Source organism: Rhincodon typus, chromosome 36 (assembly GCF_021869965.1).
Source record: "Rhincodon typus isolate 14 chromosome 36, sRhiTyp1.1, whole genome shotgun sequence".
NCBI classification, from domain to species: Eukaryota; Metazoa; Chordata; class Chondrichthyes; order Orectolobiformes; family Rhincodontidae; genus Rhincodon; species Rhincodon typus.
In genome coordinates, this window is record NC_063367.1 from 23,721,578 (window position 1) to 23,738,065 (window position 16,488).

Consider the following 16,488-nt stretch of genomic DNA (forward strand, 5'->3'; position numbering starts at 1 on the left):
TTAGCAGATGTGCAGGTGAACATCTGCTTGATGTGGAAAGTCTTCTTGGGGCCTGGGATGGGGTTGAGAGGGGAGGTGTAGGGGCAGGTTAGCACTTCCTGTGGTTGCAGGGAAAAGTGCCGGGTGTGGTGGGGCTGGAGGGGAGTGTGGAGCAGACAAGGGAGTCACGGAGACAGTGGTCCCTCCGGAAAGCAGATAAGGGTGGGGAGGGAAAAATGTATTTGGGTCAGATTGCAGATGGTGGAAGTGTCGGAGGATGATGCGTTGGATCCGGAGGTTGGTTGGGTGGTACGTGAGGACGAGGGGGATTCTGTTTTGGTTGTTATTGCGGGTAGGGGGTGTGAGGGATGAGTTGTGGGAAATGCGAAAGACACGGTCGAGGGCGTTTTTGACGACTGTGGAGGGGAAGTTGTGGTCCTTGAAAAACGAGGACATCTGGGATGTCCGGGAGTCGAATGCCTCATCCTGGGAGCATATGCGGCGGAGGCGAAGGAATTGGGAATAGGGGATGGCCTTTTTGCAGGAAGGTGGGTGAGACGAGGTGTATTCTCGGTAGCTGTGGGAGTCGGTGGGCTTGAAACGGATATTGTTTTCCAGGTGGTTGCCCGAGATGGAAACAGAGAGGTCCAGGAAGGAGAGAGAGGTATTGGAGATGGTCCAGGTGAACTTAAGATTGGGGTGGAAGGTGTTAGTGAAGTGGATGAACTGTTCGAGCTCCTCGTGGGAGCACGAGGCGGTGCCGATACAGTCATTGATGTAACGGAGGAAGAGGTTGGGATAGGGCCAGTGTAGCTTCGGAAAAGGGATTGTTCCATGTATCCTACAAAAAGGCAGGCATAGCTTGGGCCCATGCGGGTACCCATGGCTGTAGGAAGTGGGAGGAATTGAAGTTGTTAAGGGTGAGGACGTGTTCGGCTAAGCGGATGAGGGTGTTAATGGAGGGGGCCAGATCGGGCCTGCGGGACAGGAAGAAGCGAAGGGCCTTTAGGCCATCTGCATGGGGAATGCAAGCGTATAAGGACTGGACGTCCATGGTGAAGATGAGGTGTTGCGGACCAGGGAATCGGAGGTTTTGGAGGAGGTGGAGGGCGTGGGTGTTGTCACGGACGTAGGTGGGGAGTTCCTGGACCAAGGGGGAGAAAATGGAGTCGAGATAAGTGGAGATGAGTTCGGTGGGGCAGGAGCAGGCCGAGACAATGGGTCGACCAGGGCAGTCAGGTTTGTGGATTTTGGGAAGGAGATAGAAGCGGGCGGCGCGGTGTTGGGGAATGATGAGGTTGGAGGCTGTGGGTGGGAGGTCACCTGAAGTGATGAGGTTGTGGATGGTTTGGGAGATGATGTTTTGGTGGTCGGGGGTGGGGTCATGATCAAGGAGGCAGTAGGAGGAGGTGTCAGAGAGCTGGCGATGTAGAGGTACCCCAACCTTAAGTTCACCTGGACCATCTCCGATACCTCTCTCTCCTTCCTGGACCTCTCTGTTTCCATCTCTGGCAACCACCTGGAAACTGATATCCATTTCAAGCCTACCGACTCCCACAGCTACCTAGAATACACCTCCTCTCACCCACCTTCCTGCAAAAAGGTCATCCCCTATTCCCAATTCCTTCGCCTCCGCCACATCAGCTCCCGAGATGAGGTATTCCACTCCCGGACATCCCAGATGTCCTCGTTTTTCAAGGACCGCAACCTCCCCTCCACAGTGGTCAAAAACGCCCTCGACCGTGTCTTTCGCATTTCCTGCAACTCATCCCTCATATGCCCTCCCCGCAATAACAACCAAAACAGAATCCCCCTTGTCCTCACATACCATCCCACCAACCTCTGGATCCAGCAAATCATCCTCCAACACTTCTGCCATCTGCAATCCCACCCCACTACCAAAGACATTTTTCCCTCCCCACCGTTATCTGCTTTCCGGAGGGACCACTGTCTCCGTGACTCCCTTGTCTGCTCCACACTCCCCTCCAGCCCCACCACACCCAGCACTTTTCCCTGCAACCACAGGAAGTGCTACACCTGCCCCTACACCCCCATCCCAGGCTCCAAGAAGACCTTCCACATCAAAGAGATGTTCACCTGCACATCTGCTAATGTGGTATACTGTATCCGCTGTTCCCGATGTGGCCTCCTCTACATCGGGGAAACCAAGCGGAGGCTTGGGGACCGCTTTGTGGAACACCTACGCTCGGTTCGCAACAAACAACAGCACCTCCCAGTCGCGAACCATTTCAACTCCCCCTCCCATTCCTCAGACGACATGTCCATCCTGGGCCTTCTGCAGTGCCACAACGATGCCACCCAAAGGTTGCAGGAACGCAACTCATATTCGGCTTGGGAACCCTGCAGCCCAATGGTATCAAGGTGGACTTCACAAGCTTCAAAATCTCCCCTCACCCTATGGCATCCCAAAACCAGCCCAGCTCGTCCCCGCCTCCCTAACCTGTTCTTCCTTCCACCTATCCCCTCCTCCCACCTTAAGCCCCACCCCATCTCCTACCTACTAACCTCATCCCGCCCCCTTGACTTGTCCGTCCTCCCTGGACTGACCTATCTCCTCCCTAACTCCCCAGCTACACTCACCTTTACTGGCTCCATCCCCGTCTCTTTGACCTGTCTGTTTCCTCTCCACCTATCTTCTCCTCTATCCATCGCCTATCCGCCTCCCCCTCTCTCCCTATTTATTTCAGAATCCCCTTCCCCTCCCCCATTTCTGAAGAAGGGTCTAGGCCTGAAACGTCAGCTTTCCTGCTCCTCTGATGCTGCTTGGCCTGCTGTGTTCATCCAGTTCGACACCTTGTTATCTCAGATTCTCCAGCATCGGCAGTTCCTACTATCTCTGTATGACTCTATAACTGCTGAGTTGCTAAGTAAAAACTGAACATACTGCGGCTGCTTCGAATCAGAAATTGCTGGAAAAGCTCAACAGGTCTGGCACCATCTGTGGAGAGAAACCAGAGTTAACGTTTCGGGTCGAATGACCCTTCCCCAGTCTTGAGTTCGAAGGACCTGCTGAACTTTTCCAGCAAGTTCTGGTTTTGTTGCTGAATTTTCTGAAGAAGGGTCTAGGCCCGAAAGGTCAGCTTTCCTGCTCCTATGATGCTGCTTGGTCTGCTGTATTCATCCAGCACTGCACCTTGTTATCTCAGATGCTCCAGCATCGGCAGTTTCTACTATCTCTGGTTTTGTTGCTAGTGGGTTTCTCTTTCAGTTTCTGTTTGAAAGAATGGGACCGCCTCCTCATCACCAGGCAATCCGATTCCTGTGATATGATTGGCTGGTGGTTTCAGTGATGGCATTGGCTGGTGGTTTCAGTGATAGGATTGGCTGGTGGTTCCTGTGATCTGATTGGCCGATGGTGGGGTGCGATGGCGATATGGAAGGTTCTCGATCGGAGCCTGGTTTTGTGGCAGTTGTTCGGCCTCCTGAGGGCTGGTGAGTTTGGGACATGGGGCTGGGGCCGCTCGAGGGTGCTGGGAATGTCACACCATGTCAAGCTCAGTGGCCGGTGCTTGGCCTTGTGGGGGATGAAGAGCTGTTCGCCTGCGGGGTGGAATCACACATAGCAGCCAAAAATAAACTCTTGTCATTTTACTACCACCGGCTTCACACCCCTGACTTTTTCAATCAAATTGTTCAGACATTCCTCTGGAGCAAATGGGATTTAATCCCGGCCTTCCTGGTCCAGAGACGGAACACTACCACTGTAACACAAGAAGAGCCTCCTGACTCTTTATAACAATCATCAACAACATCTGACCGAAACGACTGAGTATCTTTATCATTAAACATTGTAGCCCGTTTCTCCGTTATTGCTGGTGGTTGGTGGATGACACACAAATTTCAGCCTGAACACAGTGTAAACATTTTCCAACAGATTCTCGAGTTACCAAGGAACCTGACGGGATGCTGTCACCCAAAGATGCTGCATTTCCATCCACCACTCTGGGCACTACTCCTGCTTACCGAGTAGACTGTAAGGATGTATACAATAAAAATGCAGCTTCTGTCTTTTTGTCCCTTCTGTTCTATTGTTAACGTTTATTGATATCAATCAATTTTTTAACAATGTTCTCTGAAGTAGAACCTATCTAATCTTTGAGCTCATCTTTGACACAGTGATGATTCTCTGCAACTCTGCCTCTGACTATTTCTAGCTGTAACCACGGAACTGTCTTACCTTTCACACTGCCCCAGTGCTGGACTTTGTGGCAAATTGCCTCCAGTTTGTATGAATTGTACGCTGAATTGGAACTGCATCTATGGAAAGGACACATTATTCAACTGTACAGTCAAGCCAGGTGTACAGTGTGTTGTGAGTAAACCATTTTGTACAGTGCCTGGGGATTTTGATAATATGTTATTAAATTTTTGCCAACTTTTTAGTTTTGTTTGTAGATTGTTTTAATTTATTAATATAAGACATTAAAAAATTACCTCGTGTTTCATATTAGAGAACAGACAATATATATTTGTAGAACAATTAGGTGTGTTTTTTTTTTCTTCTTTCATCATTCAGGGGATGAAGGTGTTGCTGGCTAGGCCAGCATTTATTGCCCATCCCTAATTGCCTAGAGGGCTGTTATGAGTTAACCACATTGCTGTGGGTCAAGTCACATGTAGGCCAGACCAGCTAAGGATGGCAGTTTCCTTTCTTAAAGGACATTAGTCAACCAGATGGGTTTTTCTGACAAATCGGCAATGGATTCATGGTCACCATTAGACTCATAATTCCAGATATTTATTGAATTCAAATTTCACCGTCTGCCGTGATGGGATTTGAACCCAGGTTCCAGAACATTCCCTGGGTCTTTGGATTAACAGTCCAGCGCTAATACCACTAGGCCATTGCCTCCCCTGAATATGGGTGAAATGCAAGCCATTTGTATCTAGGGGTGGAGTAGTAATGTACAGAGCTCCAGAGAAGGCTTGAGTTCTGTTATCACTGGTGGAATGGAAGGGGTTGATGCACAGGAGACCAGTCAATGAGCAGAAAGATACAATATTTTACAGGATATGTTTCTGTCAATTTGACCAAGCCCTACCTTGATGTCATTGCCCTCAGTAAAATTGTTAATGTCCATCATTGCTGACATGAATTTTCTTTCTATGTCTGAGGGATAGAACATAGAACAGTACAGTACAGTACAGCACAGTACAAGCCCTTCGGCCCTCGATGTTGTGCCGAACTTTTACCCTAAACCTAAGGTCTATCTAACTTCCACCCCTACCTTATACTATCATCCATATGCCTATCTAATAGCCGCTTAAATGCCCCTAATGAGGCCGACTCCACTACCCTCTCCGGCAATGCATTACACGTCCCGACCACTCTCTGAGTAAAGAACCTACCTCTGACGTCTCCCCTATATCTACCTCCACTCACGTTAAAACTCTGCCCCCTCATAATAGCTACCTCCACCCTAGGAAAAAATCTCTGGATGTTCACTGTATCTATACCTCTGATCATTTTGTACACCTCTATCAAGTCACCTCTTATCCTTTGTCATTCTAAAGAGAAAAGCCCTAGCTCTCTCAACCTTTCCTCGTAAGACCTTCCCTCCATTCCAGGCAACATCCTGGTAAATCTCCTCTGCACCTTTTTCAACACTTCCACATCTTTCCTGTAATGAGGTGACCAGAACTGGACACAATACTCTAGATGTGACCGAACCAGGGTTTTGTATCGCTGGAGCATAACTTCACGGCTCTTGAACTCAATCCCTCTATTAATGAAAGCTAACACACCATACGCCTTCTTAACAACTCTATCCACCTGGGTGGCAGCTTTCAGGGAACTGTGGACATGAACCCCAAGATCCCTCTGCTCCTCCACAATGCCAAGAATCTTTCCATTAACCCTGTATTCTGCTTTCAAGTTTGTCCTTCCAAAATGAATCACCTCACACTTTTCAGGGTTAAACTCCATCTGCCACTTCTCAGCCGAGCTCTGCATCCTATCAATGTCCCTTTGTAACCTAGAACAGCCCTCCGCACTATCCACAACTCGACTCACCTTCCTATTGTCCGCGAACTTACTAATCCACCCTTCCACTCCTTCATCCAAATCATTGGCAAAAATCACAAATAGAAGAGGACCCAGAACAGATCCTTGTGGTACACCACTCGTAACTGAGCACCATGTTGAATATTTTCCATCCACTACCACCCTTTGTCTTCTAAGGGTCAGCCAATTCTGAATCCAATCTGCCACATTTCCCCCTATCCCATGCCTCCTTACTTTCTGCATGAGCCTACCATGGGGAACCTTATCAAACGCCTTACTTAAATCTATGTATACCATCTATGTATGCTCTACCTTCATCCACGTGTTTGGTCACCTCTTCAAAGAATTCAATAAGGTTTGTGAGGTATGAACTACCCCTCACAAATCCATGCTGACTATCACGAATCAAACTGTGCCTATCCAAGTGATCATAAATCCCATCTCTCAGAGCCCTTTCCAATAATTTGCTTACCACTGAAGTAAGACTAACCAGCCTGTAATTTCCGGGGTTATCCCTATTCACTCTTTTGAACAAGGGAATGATGTTTGCTACTCTCCAATCTTCCGGCACTATACCCATGGACAGTGAGGACGAAAAGTTCATCACCAAAGGCTCTGCGATCTTTTCCCTTGCTTCCCATAGAATCCTTGGAAAAATCCCATCAGGCCTGGGGGACTTATCTATCTTCAAGTTCCTCAAAATTCCTAGTACATCTTTCTTACTAACATCCACCTCCTCTAGCCTACCTGCCTGTTTCACACTGTCCTCCTCTACAACTATGTCCCTCTCAGTTGTGAACACCGAAGAAAAATATTCATTAAGGATACAGACGTGCATATATCTGCCACTGAGGTTTATGTATTCATCTGTCATATTTGGTGCTTTTGAACTTCTCTTTCCTCTGTCAAAATCCCTTGCTATTCCAAAATCATTCTGGAAGTGAAAATAAAAATTCAGGAACAGGACTAGGAAACTCAATCCCTTGACTGTTACTGGAATACATAAAAACATAGAAAGTAGGTGCAGGAGTAGGCCAGTCCTTCAAGCTTGCTCTGCCATTCAGTATGGCTGACCTTCCAAATCAGTTCCCTGTTCTTGCTTCCTCCCCATGCCCTTTGATCCCTTTATCCTGGTATTTTAACCGGAACTCCATTAACAAACACATTGAATTAGACCCTGTGTACAAACCACTGAGAGACAGAATCGGAAGTGGTATCAAACACCCAACAAACTGAGGCATGTAAATAACAAGCGGGCCAGAACACCAACGCTTCACTGGAGGCGCACTGACGATGTTACCTAGCAGGGTGACGAAACATTTGCAACCAAACCCACCGTATTGGCGAGCATTTCTATAACCTGATCCACAACCCGAGCTACAAATCTTCTCGCAAACTTTAGAACCCTTTACCCATAAGAACTATACCACCTCCAAAACATTCTACATTCTGTATTGGAGAATTCAGCAGACTCATCACGATCTATGTGAAGAAATTTCTGCTTATTGCAGTTTTAAATGGCCTACCTTGTATTCTCAACTGTGATCCCCAGCCATTGAGAACATCCACCTTGCATTTACCCTGTCTAATTTTTTTAGAATTTTATAGGCTTCTGTCAGATCTCCCCCTTGTTCTACTAAACTCCAGTGGACATTATCCTCACCGATCAAGTCTGTCTTCATATGTCACTACTGCCATCCTAGAAATCAGTCTGCTAAAACTTTGTTGTATTCCCTCCATAGCCAGGGCATCCTTCCTGAGATAAAAAGATCAAAGCTACAGACAGTACTCCCAGGAGTGGTATCACCCAAGCCCTGTACAATTACAGCAAAACATCCCAGATGCTGTACTTGAAAACCCTTCAATATGAAGCCCTTCTTCATCGCCTGCTGCACCAGTATGCTTACTTTCAGCAACTGGTGTACAAGGACACCCAAGTCTCATTGCATCTATCTCTTCCCCAATCTATTGCCATTCAGATAATAATCTGCCTTCATGTCCACTATCAAAGTGGATAACCTCACATCATCTGCTACACCACCTCTGCCATACGTTTGTTCACTCACTCAACTTGTCCAAATCACACTGAAGTATTTCTGCATCCTCCTCACAGCTCACCCTTCTGCCCTTTTTTTGTATCATCTGCAGACTTAGAGATATGACTCATAGGTCCCTCATCCAAATCATTAACAATATATATTGTGAATAACTGGAGTCCAAGCACTGATCCCTGCGGTATCATACTAGTCATTGCCTGCAATTTGGAAAAAGACCTGTTTATGCCTACAATTTGTTTCTTGTCTGCCAGCTAGTTCTCTTTATGTCAGTATGCTACTCCCACTCCCATGTGCATTAATTTTACATGCTAATCCCTTATTTGGGACCTTCCCAAAAGCTTCCTCAAAGTCCGAATAAAACACATTCTTTGTCTGCCCCTTATCAACTCAAAATTTCAGTAGATTTGTCAAGCATGATCTCCCTTTTGTAAATCATAGAAACATAGAAAATATGTGCAGGAGTAAGCCATTCGGCCCTTTGAGCCTGCACCACCATTCAATATGATCATGGCTGATAATGCAATGTCAGTGTTCCACTCCTGCTTTCTCTCCATACCCCTTAATCCCTTTCGCTGCAAGGGCCATGTCCAGCTTCCTTTTGAATATATCTCAACGAACTGGCCTCAACAGCTTTCTGCAGTAGAGAGTCCCACAGGTTAATCCATGCTGTCTCTATCCAATCTTGTCACTCCTTTCAAATGTTGTGCTGTTAATTGTTTTATAATGGACTTGAGCACTTTCCCTATTCCTGTCTATAATTTCCTTTTTTCTCTCTACATCCTTATTAAGTGGTAGAATTACTTTGCCTATTCTCTAATTTGTAGGAACTTTTCCAGAGTCTCTAGAACCTTGAAACATGACCACCAACGCATCCACTATTTCTAGGTCACTTCCTTAAGTATTCAGGATTTCTCGGCCTTTAATCTCATATGTTTTCCCAATGCCATTTCTTTCAGTTCGTCCTTTAATTGGTCTGCCATCTCTTTGTTCCCCATTATCACCTCTGTTTTGTTCCCTTGCGGATGGGTTTGCTAGTGCTATTGTGAGGAATTTAAACGAGTTGGGTGGAGAAAGAGACACAGCGTACTTTATTGAGGGAACCATGGCAGAAGGAATTCAGCCATCTTGAGTTTCAAGGGAGTAAGACGAGGCTGGATGGCCTCTACTTTCATGCCAGGAGTATTATAGATAAATCATATGAGCACAGAAAGTGTAGAAGGTTATGAGGGGCATGGACAGGGTGGATATGAGGCAACTGGTTCCCTTTGTTGAATCATCAGTGACAAGGAGGGCATAATTTTAAGGTGAAAAGTAGAATATTTGGAGTGATTTGTGGAAAAGTTTTTTTCTTGGGAATCTGGAATGCACTGCCTGGGAGGGTAGTTGAGGCACAAAACCTCAACCTTTAAAAAATACTTATTCAGTTGAAGTGCTAAAATTTTCAAGGCTATGCGTCTAGTGCTGGAAAGTGGGATGTGTAATAATACAGTAGTTCTTTGTTGGCAGTCCTCTTTGTACTGTATGATTTCATGATTCAATCCAGGTGAGCTTTATATATCAATATCTAGAAGGTCCTGGAAGGGACAGTGCAATGCTGGACGTAATTCTGGCGAACACAGCCAGACAAATGTTCGAGGTGACAGAGAGGAAAAGTTTTAGCAATAATGACCACGAGACTATGTTTTAAGTTTCTTATGGAAAAGGAAAAAGATGTTACACAAAAAGCATTTTGGATTGGGGGAGGGCAGATTTTATTAAAATAAGGCAGGATCTGACCAAAGTAGACTGGGAACAGCTACTATGAGCAGTGAGGTGGGGGGTGGGGAGTGGCATTCAAAATGGAATTGGGAGGGTATATACCCAACATGTTTCCTTTAGGGTGAAATATAAGAGCAGTATGCCCAGAGAACCCTGGATGTTTAGGAATATTCAGGACTGGAGAAAGAGGAAAAGAGAGGCTTTTAATGTCTATAAAGGGAGCAAGCTAATGGAGGCCTTGGCGGACAAAGGGCAACGTAAGAAAAAAAATTAGAGCAAAAAAGAACAATGAGCAAACACTGGTGGGTAAGATTAGGGAGACTTAAGAAATTCTGTAAGTATATCAAGGAGAAGAGCATAATCAGGGAAAGAGTAGGGCCCATTAGGGACCAAGGGAACAATATGGAGCTGGAGAACATTGTAAGGGTGTGAAACAAGTACTTCACATCTGTCTTCACTTTGGAGAAAGAGGATGCGGGTACAGAATTCAGAAAGAGAGAATTGAGAGGTTCTTGAGCTGATTGACATCGGGAGTAAGGAGTTATTGGACGTTTTGATGGGCTTAAAGTTGGGGAAATCCCTGGGACTGGGTGAATCCTGAGATGCTGTTGGAAACCGGGAGGAATTTACAGGGACTCTGACCCAAATTTTACCCTCTGGTGACAGGAGGTGCCACTTACTGGAGGACAGTTCGGTCAGTTCCACTTCCTAAGACTGGTAGAGGTAAACTGGGGAATTACAAACCAGTGAATTTCACATCACAGGTAGGGAAACTACTGGAGAAAATTCTGGAGGAGACAATTAATCTCTAATTGGGCAGGCAAGGTTTGACCAGGGATAGTCAGCATACTTTGTCAAAGGGAGGTCATGCCAAACAAAATTTGATTGAATTTTTTGAGAGGTAACCAAGTATGAAAATGAGGGTAGTGTAGTAGATGAAGTTTATATGGATTTCAGTACGCTTTTGACCAGGCCCCACATGTGAGACTGATAAAGAAGATTAAAAACCCATGGGATCCAGAGTAACTTGGCAAGTTGGATTCAAATTGACTTCGTAGTAAGAGATAGACAATGGTAGTCGAAGGCTGTTTATATGATTGGAGATTAGTGTCCAGTGGCCTGCTACAGGGATTAATACTGTGTTCCTTGTTGTTCATGACGTGTGTATGTAAACAATATAGATGAGAATGTGGGACGGATGAAAGATAAGTTTGCAGATGACACGAAGATTGGCTGGATGGTTGACAGTTAGGAAGAACATTTTGGGTTACAAGTGGATGTAGACTGATTTGTCAGTTGGGCAGATCAGTGGTGGATGATATTTAACCCTGAAAAGTGTAAGATGATTCATTTTGGAAGAAGTAACAAGACAAGGTAGTCCTCAATGAATGGTAGGAATGCTAGGAAGCTCAGACATCTTGTGGTGCTTGTGTATAGATCTCTGAAGGCAGCAGGACCAGTTAATAGAATCCCTACAGTGTGAAAGCTGGCCATTCCGTCCATTGAGTCCACACTGACTCTCCGAAGAGCATCCCACCCAGATCCATTTCCCTGCTACCCAGTCCCTGTAACCTTGCATTCCCCATGCTAATCCACCTGACTAATACACTCTGGGCAATTTAGCATGGCCGATTCACCTAACCCACACATCTTTGGACTTGGGAACACCTGGAGGAAACCCACACAGACACAGGCAGAATGTGCAGACTCCACACAGACGGTCACCTGAGGGTGGAATTGAACCCGGGTCCCTGGCGCTGTGAAGTAGCAGTGCTAACCACTAAGCCAACATGTGGCCTTTTTTGTTCTAGATACAAAGGAAAAGGTAATGTTTAAGCTGTATAAGACTTAGGCTAAGTCACACCAGGTGTACTGTGTTCAGTTACAGTCACCACACCACAGAAAGGATGTGATTACTTTGCAGGGGGTGCAGGGAGATTCACTAGGGATATTGCCTGGAGTGAAGCTTTTTGGCTATTATGGGAGAGGCTAGGTAAGCTCAGGTCCTTTTCTTCAGAGCAGAGAAGGTTGAGAAGAGATCTGATTGAGGTGTATAATGTTATGAGGGACATGGACAGGGTGGATAGGAAGAAGCTATACCCTTTAGTTAAAGGGTCAGTAATAATTGTAATGTGAAAGGCAGGAGGTTTCGAGGGAATTTGAGGAAAAGGTTTTTCACCACAGGGTGGTAGGTATCCGGAATGCACTGCCGAGATGGATACTGGACGGGGGATGCTTCTCAATCTTATTAAAAATATTTGGATGAGCACTTGAAATGTCAGCACATTCAAGGTTATGGGTCAAGTGCTGGAAAAAGGGACTAATGTAGATTTAGAGTAATTTAGTCCGTGCAGACCTGATGGGCCAAAGGGCCTCTTCTGTATTGTACAAGTCAGATTGTAGGAGATCTACATTTGACTAATCTTTTTCTCTTAGCATATCTATTAAAACTTTTACAATCAGTTTGTACGTTCCCTGCAAGCTGACTCCTATGCTGTATTTTCCATCTCTTAGCCAATCCCTTTGTCGTTTGCTGAAATCCAAACTGTTCCCAATCCTCAGGTCTGTTGCTTTCTTTGGCCAATTTGTATGCTCCTTCCTTTGATCTAATACTAGTTCTAATTTCTCTTTTTAGCCATGGTTGGGCCATTGTTCCTTTTTTTCATATATGCCAAGCAGAAATTAACTTGTTATAGTTCCTCTATGCACTTAAATGTTTGCCATTTCCTACGCATTGTCATTCTTTGAAGTAATATTGCCTAATATCGTAGCCAGTTTGTGCCTCATAGTGTGTTTCCTTTACTTAGGTTCAGGGTCCTAGTCGCTGAATCGATTACATTGCTCTCTTTCTGCATCTCAGAGTTTTGCAATCTCTCACCATTTTGATATGTTTTTCTCCTTTTCCTGCCAAAGAGGATAATTTCACGTATTTGCATACTATATTCCATTTGTCAGATCTTTGCCCATTTACAGTCTATCTATACACAACTGTAACATCCTTGCATCTGCTTCATGACCTATCTTTGTGCCATCGGGCTAATTTGGGAACCGTAACTTTGGATGAAGAAACCAAGTCATTTATATAAATTGTAAACAGTTGAGGTCCCACCACGAATCCCTATGGCACACTGCTTGTTACATCTTACCAACTGGAAAGTGACTCATGTATGCAACTGTTTCCTGTTATCTAGGTAATCTTCTATCCATGCCAATATATTACTACTAACCCTCCCCTCCTTCTCAGCGGTAGAGACAATACCACTGTGCCACACCAGCCCTTTTATCCACAGCACAGTTTTATTTTATGGTGGCTTCCACTCCGTAGGCTTTTTAACATGCTATAACACACATCTGGAGCAGGTGAGACTTGGACTGGGGCTTCCTGACTTGCAGGTAAGGAAGCTACTGCTGTACTACAACACCCCTGTTATCCAAAACAGATGTTGCTCTAATAAATTGGTTAAACCTGATTTCCTTGAAATTTGATTTTCCAAAAAAAAAGTAGACTCTGCCTTTCTTAACTTCGTTGGTGTAATGTCTTTATAGTAGGTTCTAACACCTTCCTTCTAACTGGCCTGTACTTTACTGCTTTCTATCTTGCCTCACCCTTTGAGGTAATAAGTTGCATTTTCTATTTTCCAACATAATGGAATTTTTTCTAAGTTAGGGAATTGTGGAAATGGATGCATCAACTGTCTGACTAGCCACTTATTTTAAGATCCTAAGTTGAAGTTCATCAGAACCCATGGACTTGTCAGCCCAACAGCTCCCAATAATTTGCTCAGTTCAATTTAATCACTTCACCAGTGATTGTAATTTTCCTGAGTTCCTACCTATCTTTCTTTTCCTGATTTGCAGATATTTATGAGATGTTACTCATATCCTATATAGTGAAAACTGATGCAAAATGCTGTGGTTGGTTTGCTCACTGAGCTGGTTCGTTAGTTCACAGCCGTTTCATTACCCTGCTGAGAAATGTCATCAGTGCAGCCTCTGATGAAGCCCTGTTGCAAAATATCTGTTCAATTCGCTAGCCGTTTCCTTATTTTCCCAGAGTCACTTTCACTGGAGAAATGCTTCAGTTGTTTATCCATTTTTAGTGTTTTTGAAAATCTTGACATGTATTTTCATAGCTTTCTTGCATATTCTAGTTTTTTCCTTAACCAGTCATTTAGTCAGTTGTTGCTGTTTTACTGATCTGTCACCTGATTTAACCATGGAAAATGAGTCCTCCCTGTGGAATTTTTTTAACTTTTTGGAATATATCTATTGTATGTATCCTGGAGTGGGTCATGAATGCACAACCTTCTAACCCAAAAGCTACAGCTGATTCTCATTCTGTATATTCTGAAATGCCCTCTTAAATGTCTTCCACTGCATCTTTTAACCTAACTCCCCACCTACACTCACCTTTACTGGCTCCATCCCCACCTCTTCGACCTGTCTGTTTCCTCTCCACCTATCTTCTCCTCTATCCATCTTCTATCCGCCTCCCCCTCTCTCCCTATTTATTTCAGAACCCCCTTCCCCTCCCCCATTTCTGATGAAGGGTCTAGGCCCGAAACGTCAGCCTTTCTGCTCCTATGATGCTGCTTGGCCTGCTGTGTTCATCCAGCTCTGCACCTTGTTGTCTCGGATTCTTCAGCATCTGCAGTTCCTACTATCTCTTATCCATAATTTAATTTGTTAGTTTACGGTAGCTAGCTCTGGTTTTGTGCCCTCACAATCATCTTTATTTAAGTTTAAAATACTTTGTTTTTGACCCATACTTCTCCTCCCTCCAGCTGAATATAAAGTTCAGTCATATTTTGTTCACTGCTACCTTGGGCACCTTCACTCTGAGCTAATTAATTATTTTGGAAAAGCTCAGCAGGTCTGGCAGTATTTGTGGAGAGAAATCAGTGTTAATGTTTTAGGTCGAGTGACAAGAACTCTGAGCCCCAGTAGGCTGCAGTACGTCCAAAGCAGGGACTCCTGGCACTGGCGAGGCGGCGACAGCGTGGTACACTTGGAGCAGGGATTTATAGAACATAGAACAGTACAGCACAGCATGTGAACAGGTCCTTCGGCCCATAATGTTGTGTTGAACATGACACCAAATTAAATAAATCCCATCTGCCTGCCTATTGTCTATCCCTCAGGGGCACCGAGTATAAGGATAGATAAATCATGCTGCAGCTTTATAGAACTTCAGTTAGGCCACTCTTGGAATATTGAGTACAGTTCTGGTCACCATTCTACCAGAAGGATGTGGATGCTTTGGACAGGGTACAGAAAAGGTTTACCAGGATGTTGCCTGGTATGGGGGATTCTAACTATGAAGAAAGGTTGGCTAGACTAGGTTTGTTTTCACTGAAACGCAGGAGGTTGAGGGGTGACCTAACAGAAGTTTATAAGATTGTGAATGGCATGGATAGAGTGGAAAGTATGAGGCTTTTTCCCAGGGTGGAGGGGTCAATTACTAGTGGACACAGGCTCAAGGTGCGAGGGGGATGGTGGTGGGGGGAGTTTAAGAGATGTGGAAGGCATGTTTTTCTCGCAAAGGATGGTGAGTGTCCAGAATGCATTGCCAGTGGAGGTGGTGGAAGCAGTCACAATAGCAACATTCAAGAAGCACCTAGACAAATACATGACTGGGAAGGGAATAGAGGTTACGGATCCTGTAAGTGAAGACAATTTTGGTATGGAAGAACAAAATGTGGCAGCGCAGGCTTGGAGGGCCGAAGGGCCTGTTCGTGTGCTGTATTGTTCTTTGTTAAAGGCTTTGTATCTTAATGTGTGAAGCAGTTGGAATAAGATAACAAATTGACTGGGCAAATTGAGGTAAATGAGTGTAACACCATGGTCACAAGAAGATCAAAACTGGGAACTGAACACTTGGGGATATTTGACCTTTCAGAGAGACAGGAGAAACGGTAAAGGTGGTGGAGTAGCAATGTTAATAAGAGATGAAATAAGGATGGTTGTGAGAGATGATGTAGGCTCGGTTGATTTTGAGTCTGAGGGACAATCAAATTGATAGGACTAGTGTACAGGCCCAGAAAAAGTGTTTATTCTGCATGAAAGGTTAAAATCAACAAAAGAGTAAGAGTCTGTTTCTTCAAACAAAAAGAATTATGGATGACTTTACTGTTCATGTTGATTGGGTTAATCAAATTGGAAAGGATAGCTATGACGAGGAACTCATAGAACGCATTAGGGTTAGTTTCCTAGAGCAGAATGTCTTGGAGTCAACCAGGGAGCAGGTTATCTTGGAACTGGTAACAAGTAATGAGACAGGTTTAATAAAATTGCAACAAAAATATCCCTGAGGAAGTAGTTAACATAACATGATAGAATTTCATACTCCGTTTAAGAGTGAGAATCATGGGTCAGAAATAACAGTTTTTAATTTAAAGGGAATTACAATGAAATGAGGATAAAGGTAGCTAAAGTGAACTGGGTGGATAGATTAGCAGGAATGACAGTAAGCAAGCAGTAGCAATTATTGCAGGAGGTAGTTCATGGTTCCCATCAAAAACAAGCAGGTGAGACAATGATTTAGTGGTATTGTTGCTGAACTATTAATCCAGAGACCCAGGTTAATGTTCTTGGGACGAGGGTTCGAATCCTGTCATGACGGAATTTGAATTCAATAATAAAAAAAATCTGGAATTAGAAGTCTAATGA

The 16,488-nt window shown here is 44.6% G+C and overlaps 1 protein-coding gene across 1 annotated transcript in view; it reads left to right on the top strand.

Moving 5' to 3' along the window:
• Positions 1–3,323: 3,323 nt before the first annotated feature.
• The window catches only part of tm2d3 (TM2 domain containing 3), a 29,297-nt gene continuing 16,132 nt past the window's right edge, over positions 3,324–16,488 (top strand). Inside the window, exons 1-3 of the mRNA XM_020511643.2 lie at positions 3,324–3,432; positions 3,875–3,973; positions 4,155–4,312. Of these exons, the coding sequence (XP_020367232.1) occupies positions 3,366–3,432; positions 3,875–3,973; positions 4,155–4,312 (324 nt within the window). The 5' untranslated portion in view covers positions 3,324–3,365. The remainder of the gene's footprint in view (positions 3,433–3,874; positions 3,974–4,154; positions 4,313–16,488) is intronic.